Genomic DNA, 21896 nt, shown 5'->3' with positions numbered 1-21896 from the left:
GAAACTTATGTGGAAGCATCCTGGGGTAGTGCAGATTCTAACCTGTTCAAATCATGACCCCTTAGAGTAGGGTGGGGCCTCAATAAGGAATCTAAGTTTCACATATGAATATATAGGAAGCTTTAAAAAAATCTTCTTAAGAATTAACCACTGGGCCAGAATAGCTGAGACTTATGTGGATACATCCTGGGGTACAGTATAGTGTAGATTCTAAATGGTTCAAATTATGACCCATGAGGTAGGGTTGTACATGTGTATCACAATACGCATTTTAAGAGGGAATTTTGTAAACAACAGCATGGTCAAAGCTACTCGGGTGAGCGATTTGGCCCATGGGCCTCTTATTCATTATGTATTGCATATTGCATTGCACTGGTTGTTTTTGTAAATAACCTACCTCTACTTGGTCATCCTAGATGAGATGTTTCTCATGTTTCCGTAAATCTAACATATATTAATTTCAGAGTTGGTTTGTTTCATATAAAATTAGGGGGTTTTTTTTTCTGGAAAAATAACTTCATTTTGCATTAGTATCATAATAACTGCTGAAATAGACATTAGATAATCTGAAGAGATAAAATAAGCATCCAACATATCTGTGATGGTTTGTCTGTCACAAATGTTCCTTACATGTATAATTTTTTTTTAGTACAAGAGACAAAGATGTTCTAATGAATGTAGCACAAATGAGTTTGTATGATGGTCTTTATAATGAATCACCATTCATTTAATGTGTGAAATTATGTTATTTCTTGTCATGAAACTGAAGATAAACAATTTTGGAAGTCCAAATTTGATTGATGGTCGTATATAGAAATAAAGAATATTAGCATTTTATTTTGTTTCATCTGAACCAAATTAGAAATCTCATCCCACAGGTAAATTCATTTTCCAAGTAACTTACACAGGCGCTTGATGTTTTTAACCTTTCTGTTCAAAAATAAAAATTTACCTATATATTGATAACATAGTATTGGTAAATTTTTTTATGAAGAGAAAGGTTAAAAACATCAAGCCCTGTGGTAACTTCGAGTTAGAACTCCCAAATTTTTCATTTAACGGCCTTGGGTCCTGACAATCATCTGAACATTATAAAGTACACCAGTCCTGTATCCATAACTTTTTAAGGTGTTCCTGTATATAGTTCTTACCAAAACATCCGGAGATGATATAGTATTTTCTTCCAGATATTTTTTTTTTGCATGATTGAGCCAGGACTAACTGATACTGCACGGTTATGGACAGGTGCCCCTAATAATGCCATAATACATAAAATCGTGGCTTTGATGCTGTTTCCAAAATTGTAGGCATGAGCTTTTTGAGGTTCATGTTTTGCCTGTTTTTATATTTATTTGATACTTTTATAATAAATTGATATTAGTCTAGTCCTGTATTCTGATTTTTTTTTGGTTGCTTTTTTATATTCCACATACTACTTCAATCTAATCTCTGTAAGTCCTACTTTCTATCTTACATTTATTAAGTGGAACACTAACACATAATTTTATTGGAAGTCCTTGTACAATCTTCATAAGATCCTACATGATGCTTCATATGAATTGCTATGAGCATGATACTCAACAAATTATATTTTTGAAGAATTGTCAACCATGCCTAGATGAAACATAAAAATGATATTAAGATTTATGCAAGTGAATGCTGGACTTCCTAACATTTTTTTAAAAAAAATTCAGAAAGTGTCTGTTCAACTCTTTCATATTTAAATTTTACATTGTACACTCATGTATAGGATGAAGATGTCAGTAAGGATATTTCAAAATATGATCATATATATTTGATTCGAATTGTTTTTGCAGAACATTACAACAACACTTTTCATGAAAGCATAATTTTTATTTAAATCCACGTTTTTTTTATGAAAACATGAAAAGGATTCATATTATTATGGTAAAATAATTTGTTAATGATATAATGAAAAACTGATTGTATCACTTCGGGAATAATTTAAATCAAAACCCATGGATTATAACACAGTCCTCTTTAATACAGGTTCATGAAATGTGAACTTTTAATAAAAACTTTTCATACAGTTACATGAAAATTTATAGATTTAGAATATTTCAATTGGTCTCTATACTTTTCTATCGTAACATTAACTGTGTTTCTAAACCGACATATGGTCTCAACACATTCATGGTTATCTTTTAATTAAAAATCTCAGTAAATGTACTTGCTAATACATTAAAATGTAATTACATGGAAACTGAACAATTAAATACAAATTTACATTTACCCCCATTCACGAAAAATAACTTATGGCTGTACTAAATTTACAACTTTTAAGAACATTTTTCACCGATAGATTTACACTTAAAAGTCCAGGGAAATGTATATGTTTACTTGAAGAACATTTTTCTCTGATAGATTTTATGCCTTTCATCAAATGACTAATGATTTTGGCACTGTATCCTTAACTGTCCATATATAAAATATTTATTTGAAAAAGTTTAGTTTTAAAACACCATACTATTTCTGAAAGTAAATACATGTAATACTACCTATACATCTCAAGTGCCTCAGATATTATCAATCAATCAAAAATTGCCTTCATTTATGCAGGATATTTTGAGGTAACAAAAAAAACAGATTCAAAAAAGTTCACAAAAAATCTCTGTTAGCAATCTCCAAAACATATATCTAGGTTATTTCCCTTTAACCAACTAAGACTTGCATAAAGCTTATTTCATAAACTCTGAGCAGACGTCATATGTTTACTTGATTACCTTAACAAAATGCATATTAATATTGTATTCATGATACACATCAAACACATTGTATGAAAAATCCCTAAAATATAAATGAAATGGTCAAACTATATAGGAGGATTGAGGAATAATAAAATAACTTATTATGTCTTACAAATTAATGTCTGTGAAATGAGATGGGTGCTTCTGACTTTTGCGACCCTGTTATGGGGGGGGGATAACTCTGGCCTGTTTTACTATGACTGAGCTGTTCCTAGTTAGGTCCATACACTTTGGTTTGTAATGTTTCTAGGAGCCGATCCGTCGTCAAGCGTAGTAAGTAGGGGATACTAGAATATCAGTTAATATGACCAGTTGATCGTCTGTAAACATTTGTTTGTGATCATGCCAATTGTCGTGGTGTGTCCTACGGAAGTTTGATAGAGTTTTCTTCACAGTCATCTGCAAAAAATAAAACCAATAGAGAGTTTATCATTATTTTACTTTTTTATATGTTAAATGCTAAATTTGATTTGTTTAGATACATGGACATTTATTAATCTTTCATGTTACCCTCAGCTGTAGCAACACATTTGACAATAGCCACAATGTAGGTAACACATTGAACACTGTGTTATACTGAGCTGAATTAGTTGTGTAAGTTTTGACATGAATTTGTTGACATGAGTGCAAGATTCAATGACCTGAATTTGTTGACATAAGTGTAAGATTCAATGACCTGAATTTGTTGACATGAGTGTAATATTCAAATGACCTGAATTGATTGAGTGTAAGTTTTGACCTGTATTGATTGACACCAAAATAAAGAGCTACTGACCTGAATTGGTTGAGGGTCGTTGACATGGTTACTAAGGTCCATTAAGATCTGTGGCATGAACTCGGGTACATTGTAAGGATAGGCTTCCACTAGAGCACTGAGACCCAGGACACCAGCGTGACGCTTTATTAGGGCCTCCAGAGGCATCGAGTCCGCTAACTTACGCTTCTTCACCTTGTTCTTACTAAGGACTTCAAAGTGTTCCTGTTTAAAAGTAATATAAAATTTAAAACACGATGTACATATACTTCATACTTTACATGGCTTTTTTTCATTTTAAAGATAAGTGAAAATATATCATATTGGCATGGTATGGCAATCTTAAAAAGGATGTTTGTTTGCCCTCTCCACAGACATGTTGTCCTCATGAGAATATTTGTTCACTTATATTAAGATGCCAACAATTGCCGACTGATGGCTGCAAATTTATACCTTAGGTTTATACTCGACACTTAGAACCATTGAGCAGCCAGAGATCTTTCTCGGGCCACTACCTGCTGCTACATGGGACCTAAGTTATTTATTATTGACTTCAAACTTCAAGTTTGAAATTCTGAGACATAAAATAACAAGATAAAATACAAATTTAGACTATGTAGAAATTCAGAAATTACCAGCATATCTTTGTCCATGTCTAGAAATCCACAATGTACCAAACCACTCAATGTTATGGCTGCCATCTCTCTCACCTTTAATAAAAATACAATTTATTACTATAACACCTAGTATTGCAAAACAGAAAAATATTACTTCCATCAAGTTTTCAATGGTGTCTCACAGATTGTTTTTTTTTACACAGCTGCATGCAATTAATTTTAAATTCTGATTTACACATACATGGACTCTAACAAAATGTACGTGTCCAGAATCTGGTGATGTGACCTGTGTGAGACCTCTATCACTGATTTTGTTTATCTTTTAAAAATTTCATAGAGAAATTAATGCTCTTTTATACATATTTCAAATAAACATGTACATTGAAATATGCACAAAATAATTTTCTAGTGCTTTGAAATAAAATGAAATCAGAAGTCTATGATGAAAATTTGACTCCGCTACTTTGTATTTAAAACAAAGGAATAGAAAGGATACACTTGTACTTGAAACTGTGCAACAACAATAATTTATAAATAGCTATAAAATAATAAGTCCTTGGTTTTTTCTTTTCTTTTTTTTTTTTTTGGTGAGAAAAGAGCAAGAGCCATCTTATGCATAAAATGGCCCTGTACTTATATCAGTTAATTAGCTATCACCCTCTTTCCCTTTTCATATATCAAAATAAAGTAAACACTTTCATTTGCTATAAAAAAATTTCATTTTGAGAATCCAGATATTGGAAAACAGGTTTGAGAAATTGCAATGTTCTTGAAAGAATGGGTGGACTTAACGCCCTATTTTGGATCTTTTTGAGACTACTCTAACAAGTTAAAAATAAAGTGAATCTAAATTATATTACAACCACTAGAAAAAGTGATGTATACATGGTTATTTTAGCTAAAACATATATACAAAAGCAATGCCTTGTTGCCATGAATCAAAATTGAAAGAAAGATACATTAGTGTCGTCTTCCGGAATTTGACATGTACCCGCAGTGGTTTTTAGGTCGCGCTATCAATATTAATAGGAGGTGGGGCTATTGATCGGTGTCATTGTTGACATTTCTCTCTCTCTCCATCTTTCTCTCTAGAAATTCGAATACGTGTTTGGAATATTACAGCGATGTCATTATGATTTTTTTTTTTTTAAATGTGAGGACACGCAAAATTAAAACAACATTTAATGTGCTAAATTCTGAAAACAGCACCAAATAATAGTGATTTACATCTAGGTCAGGTTGAAGAATACAATGTAACTGTTTCCACGAGTACACTCCTAGGTGGACATCACGTGATGAATTGTAATATTTAACAGGTCAATCAAAGTCGTAACAATGGAAGAGAGAAGTTTGTTTGGAACATGTTTTCTGTAAAATTAAGTGTGATGGCACGTTTGTCGGCTCTTCTCCTTTTAATATGACATTATTTTGTTCAATATACAACTATAGTTTTTGTAAGAACAGCCAACAAACATGCGCTGACTATGTATTCAGACGATGAAAAATGCGTGACCCTGATTATCTATTGATACTCAACAAATATTCAGGCACCATGCCTTCGATATTTATTTAGTTTACCTTGAAAAGAGCATTTTAAATTCACATCCGTACCATAAATACACAGTTAAGATATCGGGGGTTTATATGATGTAAAAAAAAAATAACATGTTATGGAACTTAAATTTGTGGCATTTTTTCTGGCCAGTTAAGTCCACCCATTCTTTGCAGAAAACATGCGTATTTGACAACAGTCAGCAAAGAACTAAAATATGAGCCCAGCCCACGATCCAAAAAAATAAAACATGTTTTTTGATCTTCAGAAACAGGTCTGTCATTATGTATTTGCATATTTTGGATCAGAGGTTGTGCTCTATATGAAATATTGAAAAAAATGCTTCAACTTTAAGTCATTTTCAAAGGAATTTACAAGATAAGAGGAAAATGAAGCAATTTATGACGTCATAATGCATTGACTAGATGGGAAATTACATCACGATTATTAGATACATGGTCACCAACAATCCAAGTGATAAATACTGCATTTGCAGCCTAAACTGAGCGGTTTTGATTTTTCAGAAATTCTCATTACCAAATAATTAAGGCCCAAAGTGGCTCTTGCTCTTAACTGCAATCAGGCTAACACTGTACGGGGATAAACTTTTGCAAGAACTTTATGCAGAAATTTCAATTTTTAAGAACCCTAGCAACACCTTTAATCACAGTAAGAAAACTTGAAAAATTCTTTTTCAGTGTATTCTACATGTGTGCCAAGTTATATTGAAATGGATAAAACTGTAGGGGGAATAGCGTTTCACACAAATTTCAATTTTCAAAATTTTGGCAACTTAGTTTACTTGTTTACACACAAACAGATGGACAACAGTCACCAATATGAAATACTGTCACATAAATCCTTCTGGTCAAGTAGATCAATAGCGCTAAACAACAGCACATGAACTATATAAAATAAATAATGCATTTTGAAGAGCCGTTATTTGACATATTTAAATCCCCTCTAACCAGGAAGTATAAACACCTGGCAGGTAAATAATACAGATGTGTCACATGATCAGTGTGTGTATACAGACTGCACTTGGAGATCGATCAAGGACGGCTGCCATTACGAAAGTGAGGTAAAAAAGTTTTAAGTATTTCTGTCCATATGAAAACAATTCTGAAAGTTACTAAAAATTCAGTACTGCAGGCTTTAATTATGCAAACAAATTTTCCTTCCTACAATGAACCTTGTATAATTAATATAAGGACTTGTTTACGTTACGTACATGAATATATCTGCCTAAAGGTCTCAGGCAAAATGTGGTTTTTAAAAGAGTCCAAAAAAATACACGTTGCTCTCAAATGTAAAGCAACTTATTCTTAATTAATTTTTTTATGCTTTAGTCACAAAATCTAATGATGGACCCCCGTATCAGTGCCCAGGACGTGATGTGATGTGACCTGTGTGAGACCGCTGTGGTACAGATGCACTGTGATACATGTCTTGTCAACCTGTGCACAGCTTGTGTAGGAAAACACATGATATCTGATCAATCAATCAATCACAAAGTTGTCACTATTCAGACCAGAAAATCCACTCTCCTATACCCTGTATGTACATCTCATGCAAAAGAACAATGTGAAATGTACTGTAAACAATGTGACATTCCTGTCTGTCTTAGCTGTCTGGCATCTAAACATCATTTAGGGCATGAATTATCTAAAATAGTGCAAGTTGTTGGTGAGAAGAAAGATATGATTACAAAAGAAAGAAATGAATTAAATGATACAATTTACCCAATCTACAAGGACATTGCCTCTGATGTACAAAACAGAATGAGTCAGTTAGAAAAGGAATATGGTGATCTCTCAACAGCCATAACAAAACATGGAGAGGACTGGCACAGAGAATTTGACAAACTTGTCAAGAAACTTAAAGCTGAAGTTGATGAAGATGAAAAACACACAGTTACAAACTCTACAGAAACATCTGGATGAAATAAACAAGAACATTTCTGACATCAAGGACGAAATTGATTCGATGGAAACTGCAATAGACACCAATGACTTGTCAAAACTATTAAATGTATCATCCAATGTACACACATACGGATATCTTCCACACAAAATTATACCATCTTTACCTAAATTCATTCCAAGAAAAATGCATCAAGAAGAACTAAGTAAAATGTTTGGAGCATTATCATCAAGTTCTTTAACATCAGATGAACATGGCTACAGCATGAAGACAACACAGAAATCACCAGAAGCTGGATCCTCTCCTCCAGTCAAACAGCTGCTTGATGAACCAGAGACTGTCACCACCATACACACTGGGTATACAAATTACTTAGACAATGTGGCCTGTCTGAGTGATGAAGAAATCTGGACAAGGGGAAATGACAACACCATGAAACTCTTCAGCATCAATCAGGGATCACTACTCAAGTCAATCAGAACCAAGTCAGGGAACAGACCATCTAACATTGCAGTGACAACAAGTGGAGATCTAGTGTATACTGATTACAATGATAGAACTGTGAACATTGTGAAGAATGAGAAGATAGAGGAATTGATCAGACTACAGAACTGGAGACCTAATGCTGTCTGTACCTCCTCTGGTGACCTCCTGGTTATCATGGATTATAAAAAACAATCTAAAGTTGTCCGTTACTCTGGCTCCACAGAGAAACAAACCATTCAGTTTGATGATAAAGGTAAACCTATTTATACAGTTGATACTAGATATATAACTGAGAACAGGAATCTAGATATTTGTGTGTCTGATGATGGAGCTAAAGCAGTAGTGGTGGTCAATCAGGCCGGGAAACTGAGATTTAGGTACACTGGACATACTCCTGCTCCAAACAACAAACGATTTGATCCACGAGGAATCACCACAGACAGTCAGAGTCACATCCTTACAGCTGATGAATACAATCATTGTGTCCACATCATAGACCAGGATGGACAGTTCCTCCGTTACATAGACTGTGGACTGAGTGTTCCCTATGGACTTTGTATAGATACAAATGACAATATGTTTGTTGCTCAATTGTTGAAGAAACAAGTGAGGAAAATCAAATATCTAAAGTGAAATCTTTGACCATTTACAGTAAATCAAGACAGTTATTCATCTTAAAATTATAATAATCATACAAAGGCACTTTTATGCCTTCATTATAATAATGATTAACGTATGTAAATATGCTACAATGTCATTTGCATTTACTATATATACATGTAAATATGAGGTTTGATGAGTGGAATTTTGAGGAAAAATATAGTCTAAATTACAACGTTGTCAAAATTTCCACTGTAAATCAAGGCATGTAGCATCTACATCTATCTGGATACAAACTACCCTGATCCCAATGCAAATTGTGTCACTTCCATTTGGCACAAAGGACATCCTATCCTACTTACACACAAGCAATAACTACATCCCTATCTACTCCACCGCAATGTAAGAATTGTTCTACAATATGTTTGCAAAGGGGATGATTAAGAGTTAAAAAGAACAAGGTTTACTAAAGGCCTATTTTGGCTCTATGAATTTCAAGAACATAACAATTTTCACAAAGCCCATTTTTCTATAGCTGGATTTGCAGAAGAAACTTTTTTTAAAGGAATGCAAGTACTAAGTCTCATCTTTATCAGTCAGGGGCATGATGGAATCAAGTTATTTTTTATGACTAAACAAAGAAGTAACTCATTTGAGTTAACTCTTAAAAAGTAGAATGCCTATCAGTTTTGCCAAAAAACATCAATATGTTGAGTTTTCTGCTGATTAAAGATGATATAAGGCTGAGAAAGTTGTAAATATATGTACTTCTTTTAATAAAATCATCAGACTTAATATCTCCTCAGCAGATACGATGATATTTTAAAAACAATCAAAGGAAAAATAATGACATTTCATGAACATTTCAGGGGTCAATTACACATCTTCCGCCAATTTTGCCAACACTGAGACTAATTTTCTAATAATCTTTGGACATTACTGTACAATCTCTAAGTCTTACATTTTTTGTGCAAAGCTGTATATTTTTGTGCAAGAGTTCTAAAGTGAGGTGGGTTAAAGATGAAATAACAGAAATAAGTTATGATTTGTGGAATTTCAGTGTGCTAGATTGTAAAGATAGATTACTTTTACTGTCATGAACGCTTTCCTTCTACTTAATAACCCAAGCACAGCATAAATTAAGCTTTTCAGATACCAGTAGGTTTACAATAATGAGTAGTAAAGTATCAGTAACTGGAATAAGTTACTGAAGAAATGCATAATCAGGGAAAGATAACCCAAAATGTTGACATTTAATAACTTAAACAAATCATTTAAAAAATAACTTGTTTCCATGATGCCCTTGACTGTTTATACTGATGTCAGGGTTCGACACTAACGGTGGACCGGCGGCCCGAGTCCACCAAAAAATTGGAAGGTCCACCAAATGTTCTGGACTAGGTGGACCGTCGGTCCACTTAAAATTTAAACACCGTATTAAAAAACAGTGAAATTCCAGGTTTTTTTTCTAAATCGAAATCCGTAACTCAAATTATTAATTCCTCCATACCTGTATTTTACAAGAAAAAGATATACGTGTAAATAATGTTAAAGGTAATCAGGGGGACCTAGAACTCGATATATTTTATATGATGTTAAATTGATAAATCCAATATTAACAATAATATTGAGATGCAAGAACATACAAAATGGACCTTGAATAAGAAGCATGAAAAATCCGTGCCAAATTAGCCAGTCTCTCCTCTGTTTACGTAATGCATAGAAAGGTGTGAAAATCGCTTCACGCCTGAACGCACACACTTGTAGATAATTAGAACTGATTGACAGCTGCATTTATGCATTGTTTTTTTTTTAAATAGATGTTCCAATAGGCGTTATATACATTTTATGAACTAATCTGCAGTTTCATTTTTTCTTGATATACATTATATCACTACTTATTTGAATAAATAATAAATTTAGAAAAATAATTGATTAATACACATTACATGTTTCTATCTCACATCGTAGTATAAAAAAGATCTAGCCATAAATGCATGAAAAATTCACTTGTTTAATATTTGAACAAATTAATTAATAAATGGAATTTTAAATTTAATCTACCTCTGGAAGCAAAATTAATGCAGGTTTTAGGTTTTCACCATTGTAACTTAATGATAATAATTTAAAATTTTTTTTTGGTTTGTAGATTAATACGTTTTGTTTTGTTTTAAGTTCAACAATATTTCTGACAAAAAAATCTGACTAGTCCCTAACTGATTTGATTCTGTTGACTGGTTAGATTTATGCTTTATTAGTCTGACTGGAATCGGTATATATTAAAGGTAGCTTTAACTAATGCCTCATGTAATGATTCATTCATTAATTCAAACGTTTATAAAGGTCCACCAGGTATTGAGAAGGTCCACCAATAATTTTTAACAAGTGGACCTGCGGTCCACCAAGGTAAAAAAGTTAGTGTCGAACCCTGGATGTTAGTTTTGGGATATTGTGACTTGGTCAGTTTATTGGTATATGGGCAGGGCCGTTTTATGGGTTTATGGGAAGTGAATTTAGCTCTTTGATGTTAATAAATGTACTGCATAAATATCTAATATAAAACACTTGATCATCACAGATGAGATGCAGTATAAAGTTCTGACCCCCTCCCTTTTTTGTATTTGTTATTTGTATACATAACCTACCTCTACTTGGTCATCACAGATGAGATGCAGTATAAAGTTCTGGATTTCCTTTTTGTGCTTTGTCTGGATCATGGTAAAGAGGTTACAGAACACCATGACCTGGATGTAGCCGAGGATCAGTACACGGGAATGCCAGGACTTCAGTCCCATCACCTAAAGAAATCAAGGACATAATTAGGAATAAAGCTTTAATAATTCTAATCAAAGTTATCCCCAAGTTCCTGGCCACTTTATCAAATTCTTCAACAATATGTCTTCTAACCATGGCGAGAGTCTAATTACTTTATACCAGGAACTAAAAATTTGGATTCTACATCTTTTGTTACTGATAAGTTCCTACAATAACTAGAACTGTCAAAATGGGACAAAATAACCCCCCCCCCCCCCCGGCTTGGCTTTTCAGAAGTAAGTTTTTCCATAATAAAGATATGTATCACAAATTATGAAATTTTTCTTCCAGTGACCTTGAAGTTCCCCAAATGACCTTGAGTCAAGGTCATGACACACCCTTGGGTCATGGGCAATCTTTGTGTGAAATGAGATCCTACCAAGTACATCCATAAGAAAGATGTTAACCGGACACAATAATGAATTTTTTCTTCCAGTGACCTTGAAGTTCCCCAAATGACCTTAGGTCAAGGTCAAGACACACCCTTGGGTCATGGGCAATCTTTGTGTGAAATGAGAATCTACCAAGTTTATCCATAAGAAAGATATGGACCGGACACAAATTATGAAATTTTTCTTCCTGTGACCTTGAACTTCCCCAAATGACCTTGGGTCAAGGTCAAGACACACCCTTGGGTCATGGGCAATCTTTGTGTGAAATGAGATCCTACCAAGTTTATCCATAAGAAAGATATGGACCAGACAGGAATTATGAAATTTTTCTTCCAGTGACCTTGAACTTCCCCAAATGACCTTGGGTCAAGGTCACGACACACCCTTGGGTCATGGGCAATCTTTGTGTGAAATGAGAACCTTCCAAGTTTATCCATAAGAAAGATATGGACCGGACACGAATTATGAAATTTTTCTTCCATTGACCTTGAACTTCCCAAAATGACCTTGGGTCAAGGTCATGACACACCCTTAGGTTATGGGCAATCTTTGTGTGGAGTAGTAGATTCTAATGTCCCTCAGTAAGAAAGATATGGACCGGACACGATTGCATAGTCAGACGGACAGATGGACGGACGGACAGACGGACAAGGGATTCCTATATAGCCCCCAAAACTTCATTTGCAGGGGGTATAATAACTGTGTTTTAGATCATATCCATTGGACAGGATATGAAATTTAAATTTAAATTCAGATTCATATCTTGTTTCTGTTGTACTCACTTCTCTGATGGTCTCCAGACACACCGTGACATTGTTCTCCTGAATCAGAGCCTGAGAGAAGCATGCCAGGGCCATAGAACAGTCAGTCTTCAGTTCCTCATCTTTAGTCTCACTCTCTAACGTGCAGATCTGGGGGAAATATCAAATGAATCTCAATATCAGAAAATCATTTTAAACTAAAAAGTTTTTCTGAATATTTTTCATCACTCTGGTTAAATACATGTCCATGTATGTTCATATATTTGAAAATATTTACGAATTTAAAAAGAGATCTGAAATGCATATTCTGCAATCCTCACAATAATACTTACAACTGGAAGAAAAAGGAAAAGCTCTGGTGTAGTTGAGGTAAACATTCTACCTAGACCATCTGATATCCACTTCAGCACTGCAACAAAAAATGATGAATAAGTCCACCCATCATATTTCTTTTCATGTTTTATAAATGAGATCATTATCTTTGTTAAAGCTGACATGAATTCTTAAAAACACAACATTTTCATCTATGTACGACTTGTTTCATACCAACTATAGCCGTATTCCGCCATATTTCTTTCAGATACATTGTCTCATTGTAACGATATATACCCCGATGCGGTCGTTACACTTGATTGATTTTTTGGCTTGGGTATCGACTTGTGCACATCTCCGATGGTAAAGAACATGAGAACACATTAGGTGTTCGAGACATTTCAAAAGCACAACAAACAACATAATAATCATATTTCTGAATAATTATTGATTTGAATCAAAAGGAAAAAAAATGCAAGTTTGGAAGAGAAATTTAGATGCAAGAGTACGTATTTTACAGTGCGCAAATTTATGCAGAATAAACTTGAAATAAAAAGCAGTAAAATCTGCAAACATCTTTTGAAATTATATCATTTGAATGGAACAAAACAACCTACGTCTTTGATTTGCAGGTCCTAAAGATGCAATTGATGCATATCGAGAAAACGCCTCGAACGCTGTAAACGTATCCATACCTGGAAATAGGTTACTGCATCGGTTAGAAGATATGCACAAGTCAAGTGATATACACCCTGAATCCCATTTATTGAAATATGCATCACAAAAAAAGAAATAAACTCCATAAAAGCTCAATAGTAAACACACTGTCATTACTCCGTACAGTCGATACACTGAGTCCGTGCTGATCAAATTTTGGTCAGGGAAAATATCACAAGTGGAAAGAGAAGGTATTTGCGCGGCTGAAAAGGGGGGGGGGTTAAAGTATTATAACTGCTGTTCATAAGCTATAATTGTGAATTGTCTATCTACATGTAGTTCTAACATTCTATACAAAGTCATGTATATAGTCTGCAGTTGGTTTGCATCGCAAAATTCATTTGTCAATTATAACTGATTGTTTTAGTACTAATCTCCAATCGAAACCAAGTAATTTTTATGTGTACATCTAAACGTTCTTTAACACACACGGAGAAAGGCCATCCCCTGTTCAATTTCACATTTAGGCATTTGGTTTTTTTAGGCGCGGGTGGGGGGGCATGCAAAAATAATTGACATGACCGTTATTTAAATATTCTTGGAAGACTGACATTTCTGCCGAATTCAATTTTGAGATTTTTTTAAATGGGTCACTCCGACCACAAAGTATATGCATTTTGAGGAATGTAACTGTATTGTGTTTTTACAGAGAGTCTTTCGAGATTTCAGTATTCCTGCTTGATAGTCTAGCTATTTTTTTTTTTTATAAAAATAATTTCTTTAGAGAAGTATTTGAGAAATAATTTTAAGAGCTAGGGTAGGGATACTTGACACTGGTTGAACAGATAATTTTTATTAACTCTTTTGTATATTGAACTCTCTCTCTCTCTCTTTCCCTCTCCTATCCGTTAGGGCAATAATAGGTATAAGATCCTACGCACTTTGTGATGTACCATTTATTAAGCCTTAGAACTGATCAAAAATTTTTCTCAGGCGGGATGTCGAAACATAAATTGAATAATAATTTTAATTTGGACAAGAAATTAACCCACACGCCCAAATTGAAATAGAAACTAGAGATATTGTGAGCAATGAGCTCTCTAAATGATACCCCTCCTCTCATATGATTATAATGGCAAAGTCCATATTTTGCTGTTGTCGCTAAACCCAAAATATGTGTCGAATCAAAAAGCAGGCACGTAGCACCGTAATTTAAAGTGTTGGCCAGGCAGAGATTTTTTTTCATTACCTGAAAAAGTTGACAAGCAAAAAAAAAGAACAAAACAAAACAAAACAAAACCACACCTTCAATTAACATTTCCTATAGTATAAGTTAGGTGGCGGAAAAAAGTGGGGGGGCTCCCCCCCCCCCCCCACCCCCGTTGCTTCACCCCTGAAAAGTAAAATAAGATTTGCACAATGGTAATATGTAATAAACCTAAGATTCTGTGAAAGTTTAATTAAAATTCACCAAGTGGTACAAGATGATTTGCGGATAAGAGATTGGTACCCCAACGCGTATGAGACAGACGCACGGACAGACGGACGGACATAACGGTTACTATATACCCTCCCACTTTTCAAGCCGGGAATATAATAAACGTGAAATATACATCACAGGAATGGGAACATTGGGAACTTTCTCAAATTCCTTCTCAAACGTACGTGTCGAACCTGGACCTGGACAACAGACAAAAAAAGAGAATTTGTAAAAAGCTAATTGTAGGTAGAATGTGGAATGGGGAGTTTGCTCTCTCTTCTTATATGCTTTTTCTAATAATCATTAATTATTTATGTCTAGAAATTTAATTCACATTTAATTTTATTTTCATTATCATTGCACCACAGAAGCAAACTCATTTATTATACCCCTCGCAATAAGTTGCGTGAGGTATAATGTTTTTGACCCGTCAGTCAGTCTTTTTTTTTTTTCATTTTTTGGTTTCAGGTGGGTTACCCCAACTTCTCATAAAACACTGCACAGAGTTTTGTCGAACTTTGCAGATATTTATAGGAGAAAATGTGTGTGTAGATATGCACATCACCAGAAAATTCAGAATTCTTACATTTAGATTTTGGCCATATCTCGAATATAGAGATGAGCAATTTGTCAGCGCAATTCCTCATAAACCGCTGCACACAATTTCGTCAAACTTTGCAGATATTTAGGACACAATGTGTATAGATGAGCATATTACATGTAATGGAAATTACGATTCATTTATTTTTTTCTGGGAATTTCAGCACTTCGACTTTTGGGGGAGCGTGGGGTATGTGAACTTGCTCTCTTTTTTTCTTTCATTATGCACAAAATTATAAATAACTTTAAATCAAATTATATTAGGTCTACTAAAGCCTATACACAGTATTTATTTCATGATAATTAATCTGTTTCAGACGTTTTTCAGAAATATTTTAATGAGAGTGTTGATATGCATGTTTAATACCCCCCCCCCCCCCTCCTATCACAGGAAAATATCTTCAAAAGGTACGAATGATTTGCAATCATGCATGCTTTTTTTTCAAATAAATTTAATGAAGTTAAACCATGTATAATCATAATTTTTATTTACTACATTTACAAACAAGAGCAATGTTTATTTTTGAAAAAAAATTCAATCAACCCCACTCAGCTTTCAACCTTTGATATTTTCCCTGGCCAAATAAAATGATCGGCATGGGCCACGTGTGTCCAAGCATCTTTTACTTTTGAGTTAGCAATGGATTACATGACTTCTGAGATGCATTTTTCAATAAAAGTAAAATAGGATAATTCTTTCGACATGTGCACATCCCTGTAACGAAAGCAGTATTCAGGTAAATGTTTTATCACTGCGTTTGACGCATTTTCTCGACCTGCATGGATTTTTGCTGTACATAAATGTATTCCGTGTTAGTGTACTTTTTATATTGCAGCAAATGCATTCAAAAATAATTTAATTCTTTATAGTTCTATTTTTGTTGAATTTTTACTTTTCAAACATGTATTGGTCGTTTATGGACTTTTAAAAACTATGCTATCGGAGATGTGTACATGTCGACAGCCAGACTAGAAAATCACTCAAGTGAAACAATTCGTCAAGGCTATATATAGCAGGTACAGGTGGCCAAAAATCTTCGATTAAATATGGCGGAATCGAACAAATATGTCGGACAAGGGCGTACAGGAATGTAGTAAGTCGTACAAAGATGAAAACTGATGCCTTTTTAAGAGTTCATGTCAGCTTTAATTTACATGAATATTCAGACAGGTGTAAGCCCCCTCACCTGTTTTACACAGCCTTATGGTTGTCTTCCTCTCTTCATCCTCATCATCTTCCACCTCCATCTTCTCCAACGAGGAAGACATCTCTCTGTGGTTCTCCTCATCTGTGAAAAATTCAAATACTACATCTTCAAAGACTTCTACCACCTCCTTGTGCACATTAAAATAAAGATTAGAAGTGTTTGTGAGTGTTTACTGATGCCTCCGTATGGCAGCTTATAGCCAGGGTTGAATTCTCTCAAATGCATGTCAAACTCCAAAGGTCAAGGTCAAAAGGTCAACATCTTACAAGGAATACACCTGTGAAATATGAAAGCCTTACTTCTAACTGTGCAAAAGTTATGACCAAGGTTAAAGATTTTAAAAAGTGGGTCAAAGCCTTAAGTCAAGGTCAAAAATATTTATACCATCAGAAAGGTCTTGTTACAATAAATACACATGAAGTATGAAAGCCCTAGCTCAAACTGTTCAAAAGTTATGGTCAAGGTTAAAGTGTGGTATTTTTTTGTAAAACTCTTAGGTCAAAGTCAAAAAGTCAAATTTGGTGGTACCCGAAGAAAGATCATGTCACAAGGAATACATCTGTGAAATATGAAAGCCATAGCCCCATCCACTCAATTGTTATGGGCTGGGTTAAAGTTGACAACAGACAGACAGAAAAACAGACAAACAGGACAAAACCAATATACCCTCGGGATCTTTTGATCCCAAGGCATATACCCCCAGAATCTTTCGATTCCGGGGCATATAAAGTAATAAATGCAATATATGATTACAGTTTTTCAGACCATTACAAGTCCAATCTTTATGAAATCAGAATCAGAACCTACCCTTTGAGCTGCCATTGTTTCCATTGTCTGATAGCACCAGGTCTTTGAGTGGTTCCAGTCGTGGAATCACTTTCTGGACAAAGTCCACTCTGTGTGGAGATTTAGTGGAGGAACCTGCCGTGATGCTGTAGTCATACAACATGATGTTGGACAGAAGGCTGAAACGGAATATTAACTCTAAAAAGTGTTCCATCAAAAATTTCACATAGAAATTGAAAAATGATGTACAATTAACTCTTTACCCCTTAATGCCACGATTTGATGCACTGGCCATATCCTTAGAGTGTTTGCCTGGCTGCCCCTTAGAGCATTTAAAATGAATTAGAGTGCAGTTTAAAACTGAACTAATAAGGGTCAAAATATTTCATTTATGCTATGTATTATATATCATTAGATTCATAATAAATTAAATTTTTCAAATCTATTTTCATAATTTCGATCGGAATTTTCTGTAAAAAAATAATTCAGGTGGAAGCAGGTGTAAATTGCAAAATAGATATTTTCAACGTGTAAAACGGCTTCAAGGATATCCGATCCTCAGTCAGGAAGGATAACTCCAAAAATTAATATTTAATTTGAAATGCATCAAAATGAAGCTTGAAAATGAAATTTTTTCATGCAACAATTTTCATTCTATTCATCTTTATAAGATTCAAGGTTTTTGGAAGTCTTAGGAAAGGTCTTATAAAAGTTGACATTTGTACCCTATAAAAGGAAGAAAATTAATACAGTTTTAGAGAAATAAGATTTTCTTCAACCATGACTTAGATACCCATGCTTATTAGCATGATATTGAATAAGAAGTGATTTGTGGCGTCTTGAAATGATAGCAAATGCCTTTTACTCTAAGTAATATAGAATATATGACGGAAAAAGAAAACAAAAAATACCAAAGAAGTATAAAAATCATGACAATTTCTCTGAATGCCTGGATACCTATCATTTTTTAACCTAAAATACAGTTGTTGATCAATTTGCAATTAGAAAATGCATAGCTGATATTCCAATTCGCTTTTTCTGCAAAAATTTTGGAGATTTGACAATTTTCCCTATATAATATGATTAACTTTAATCTTAAACTTTAAAGAAAAAATGTGGATAAATTTACATAACTTCGTGGATTCAGAGATACTTTTATGAGTATTTTTGATTACTTAATTAACTGCTAATTTTATAAACCTGAGGATCGGACTACCTTAATAAGCCAAAACTGACTGTAAAAATAATAAAAAATATGTGTGATAATATAATTAATGATTAAATTATTATTTGTTATCAATTTATAAGTTTTAATTCCTCAGAAATCAATAAATTGTACATGTAGTGCTACTTCAATGTCAATCTCGTCGACAATTTTTCAGACTTGCCTGCTAAAACTGATTTCTGAACGTTTTTGGATACTTTAATGATCCAATTCTATTAAAATAATTATTTTCTACACCTTTACATTTAAAAAAATGTGTAAATTGGAAGATATCTTCTGAATTTGTGAGAAACAGGTAGCGAAATGGACACTGCGCGGTCCCGAATTTCACAAAATTTTCGTATCTTATGTTGGAGTATATTACACATATAGATCATCATAATTTTCAAACCTTTCAAGAAATAGGTAGTTTATAGCTTGAATTTCATGTAATGCTTTACTGAATGAGAAAATATTCCGTACTGACTGAGTTATATGCTCAAAAAACATTGTATGTAACAGTCCGCCATTTTGAATTTCGGTGGGACTTTCCAAGATTCTTTTGTTCGTTTACACAGGTAAATCACATGATTTCTAACTGTAGTATGATGCAATCTTCTATTGTTAACCTGTAGGTGGCCACCTGTGCTCTGATAATTTGTAAACAAGCGGTAATTTCAAGTCAAATCAACAAAGAAATACACATGTGTCAAAAGTCGTCATTATGGGTTGGGGGCTAGGTGTCAAAAGTCGTCATTAAGGGGTAAAGGAACAGAGTTAAACTTGTATAATCCACTAATCAGACATCACTGCTTCCATGGACATTTATCTGATTAATCAACTTTCTGGGTTATACATTTAAATCACACTATATCAGGAGCATACCTTCCAATCCTGTCCCTGACGTTCTTGTACCTGTGGGAGAGGTAGGGTGTCAGAAACTCTAACAGACGATGGAGGAGTTCTGGTACCCTCCATTCCTGTTGTACTAAAGCATTCTGTACAGCAAAAAGACGGCTACAAAATATGAAAGGAAATCAGTCTCTTAGTTTCGGATACATCATTCTAGGTTTTTTTCAGTTGGGGGGTGGGGTGAATCACTTTGAGAATCATTTATGGACATTTTATCACTCAATAAGTCTGCAAATCTTGTGTTAAAGTTAACTGAATTATCATCAAATGAATTCCCCCTAGAATTTTTTAAACCACTTGTGTACTTCTAACATTTCTCCATCAGTAGTATTACCTGGAGTCCTCAAAAGAAGAAGATCCCTCCCTGATAGGTTTATCCATGAGCATCTCAAAGAATCGATACAATCTTCTGGGATCTCGACTCTCGGACACGACGGTGAAGAACGTCCCCCAGTCCTTAAGTGTCTCACTGGTAATGTTATCTAGGGAGGTTCTCAGAATGGGGATCACCCAGTCCCAAAGGGCATTCACCTATAAGAAAATTTCAAGAAACAGAAATTTTACATGCAAATTAATTCCATACTAAAGTTTGTTTAAGCACATACAGTGTATAGTCTACTGCATAAGGTTATGGTACCTGTACAAGCATGTACAAGTACATAGTATTTAAATTATTCAAATTTTTCTACACTCTCTGATAATTTATGCCATATACATGTTTTATCATTACACATAATTTCTGACTTGAAAGAGGACTGAATGTTCTACCTTGTCATATGGCCAGTGTTTGGAGCCGCGTATGACCCCAGCTAAGGTCTCCATGCCACACCTCTGTTTACTTTCGTGGTGCTCGTGGGTCCTGTCGGACAGTAGCTCCACGATGTGGTGTCTGAAGTGGGGGAGGAACGTGTCACCGTAGTTCCTAAACAGACCCTGAAACACAAAATGGAATTTAAAGGATACAAAGAATTATTTGAATTGAAAATTCAACAATACAGCCATCTTTGGAAGCTTGCATGTTATACAGCTTGTTCATATTTTTAAACATTTATCATTTCGTTATTTTCTTCTCCATCGCATGTACATAAACAGATATGTGATTAATGGATGTAACTTTCCAGCTTTTAAAACCCCAAAAGGATCAGAAACAGAACCTTTAAACTTACCTTGAATAGAGTTAAATGTTTGTTCCTGAATTTATCTCGTCCTTTGTGCTCTTCTAAACTAAGCACTGCTATAAACTTTTTCACAAACTCAGAGTCACTCAGTTTCACATAAATAGGTTTTTCTATATCTAACAGTTCTGATTCTAGACGATCTAGTTTTGGCTGCTCTGAATACTGGGCATAAATTTTCATTTCTCTGCAACAGATTCAAAGTTAACAGTCCTAATCAATTTCGTCTAATTATTAATATTCAAATGTCAAAATCATATTAACAGATTGTTACTACAGTTAATTCTCTGGAATTCAAAAAATGAATTGATGGAAACCAAAATTTGATTATTTTAGCTATTTTCTTCCTTTGGATGGAGATTAGAACACAATATAATTAATGTTGGAATTCAAAACAGAAGTAATTTAATGATCATGATCAATTATTAATTAGCAACTGAATAAAAATTTTCATGCTGAGAATAAAGTAATGACATACCTTGGCCAGCAGTAGTATCCCCAGTGAGTTTTATCCACAAATTCCATGGCCTCCCATTTCTCCTGATTGTCTGGAAGTCGGCCTGAGTCGTACATGATCCAGTCGTTATCCGGACGATTCCCGGGGAGGAAGGTACCCGCTGGAGGGGGTGGGGCACTACGGTAGGGGTCCACCACCACCTTCTTGTGTTTTCTCTTCTGTTGCTTCAGAATGGCTGATACAGAGGCTGTTGACAGCTGAAGATAAAATAAGACTAATATTGTGTAGGAAACTGCAGTCTTCAAGGGAGGAAACTCTGATAGTGACCTTGTATCTGAATTTTTTAGTCTTTTCTTTGTATTAATCATTATATTCTATGGAGATCAAATGCTTGATAGTTTAGTGTCCCTAATCCATGAATATACAAACTCAACAAAT

General features: G+C 34.3%; 1 protein-coding gene across 1 annotated transcript in view; it reads right to left on the bottom strand.

Annotated features, from left to right (window-relative positions):
* Nucleotides 1–2909: 2909 nt before the first annotated feature.
* LOC134268730 (proteasome activator complex subunit 4-like) overlaps nt 2910–21896 on the bottom strand; it is a 35410-nt gene continuing 16423 nt past the window's right edge. The window contains exons 25-37 of the mRNA XM_062750972.1: nt 21480–21715; nt 20993–21188; nt 20595–20759; nt 20161–20357; nt 19800–19931; nt 17732–17889; nt 16904–17005; nt 13000–13076; nt 12689–12817; nt 11346–11498; nt 4158–4232; nt 3544–3747; nt 2910–3167 (exon numbers count right to left, since the gene is read on the bottom strand). Coding sequence (XP_062606956.1) covers nt 3033–3167; nt 3544–3747; nt 4158–4232; nt 11346–11498; nt 12689–12817; nt 13000–13076; nt 16904–17005; nt 17732–17889; nt 19800–19931; nt 20161–20357; nt 20595–20759; nt 20993–21188; nt 21480–21715 — 1959 coding nt within the window. The 3' untranslated portion in view covers nt 2910–3032. The remainder of the gene's footprint in view (nt 3168–3543; nt 3748–4157; nt 4233–11345; nt 11499–12688; nt 12818–12999; nt 13077–16903; nt 17006–17731; nt 17890–19799; nt 19932–20160; nt 20358–20594; nt 20760–20992; nt 21189–21479; nt 21716–21896) is intronic.

This window comes from Saccostrea cucullata, unplaced genomic scaffold (assembly GCF_032062105.1).
Source record: "Saccostrea cucullata isolate Sc308-1 unplaced genomic scaffold, CSIRO_AGI_Scuc_v1 ctg5086, whole genome shotgun sequence".
Classification (NCBI taxonomy): Eukaryota; Metazoa; Mollusca; class Bivalvia; order Ostreida; family Ostreidae; genus Saccostrea; species Saccostrea cuccullata.
This window is presented reverse-complemented; position numbering and strand designations above follow the sequence as displayed.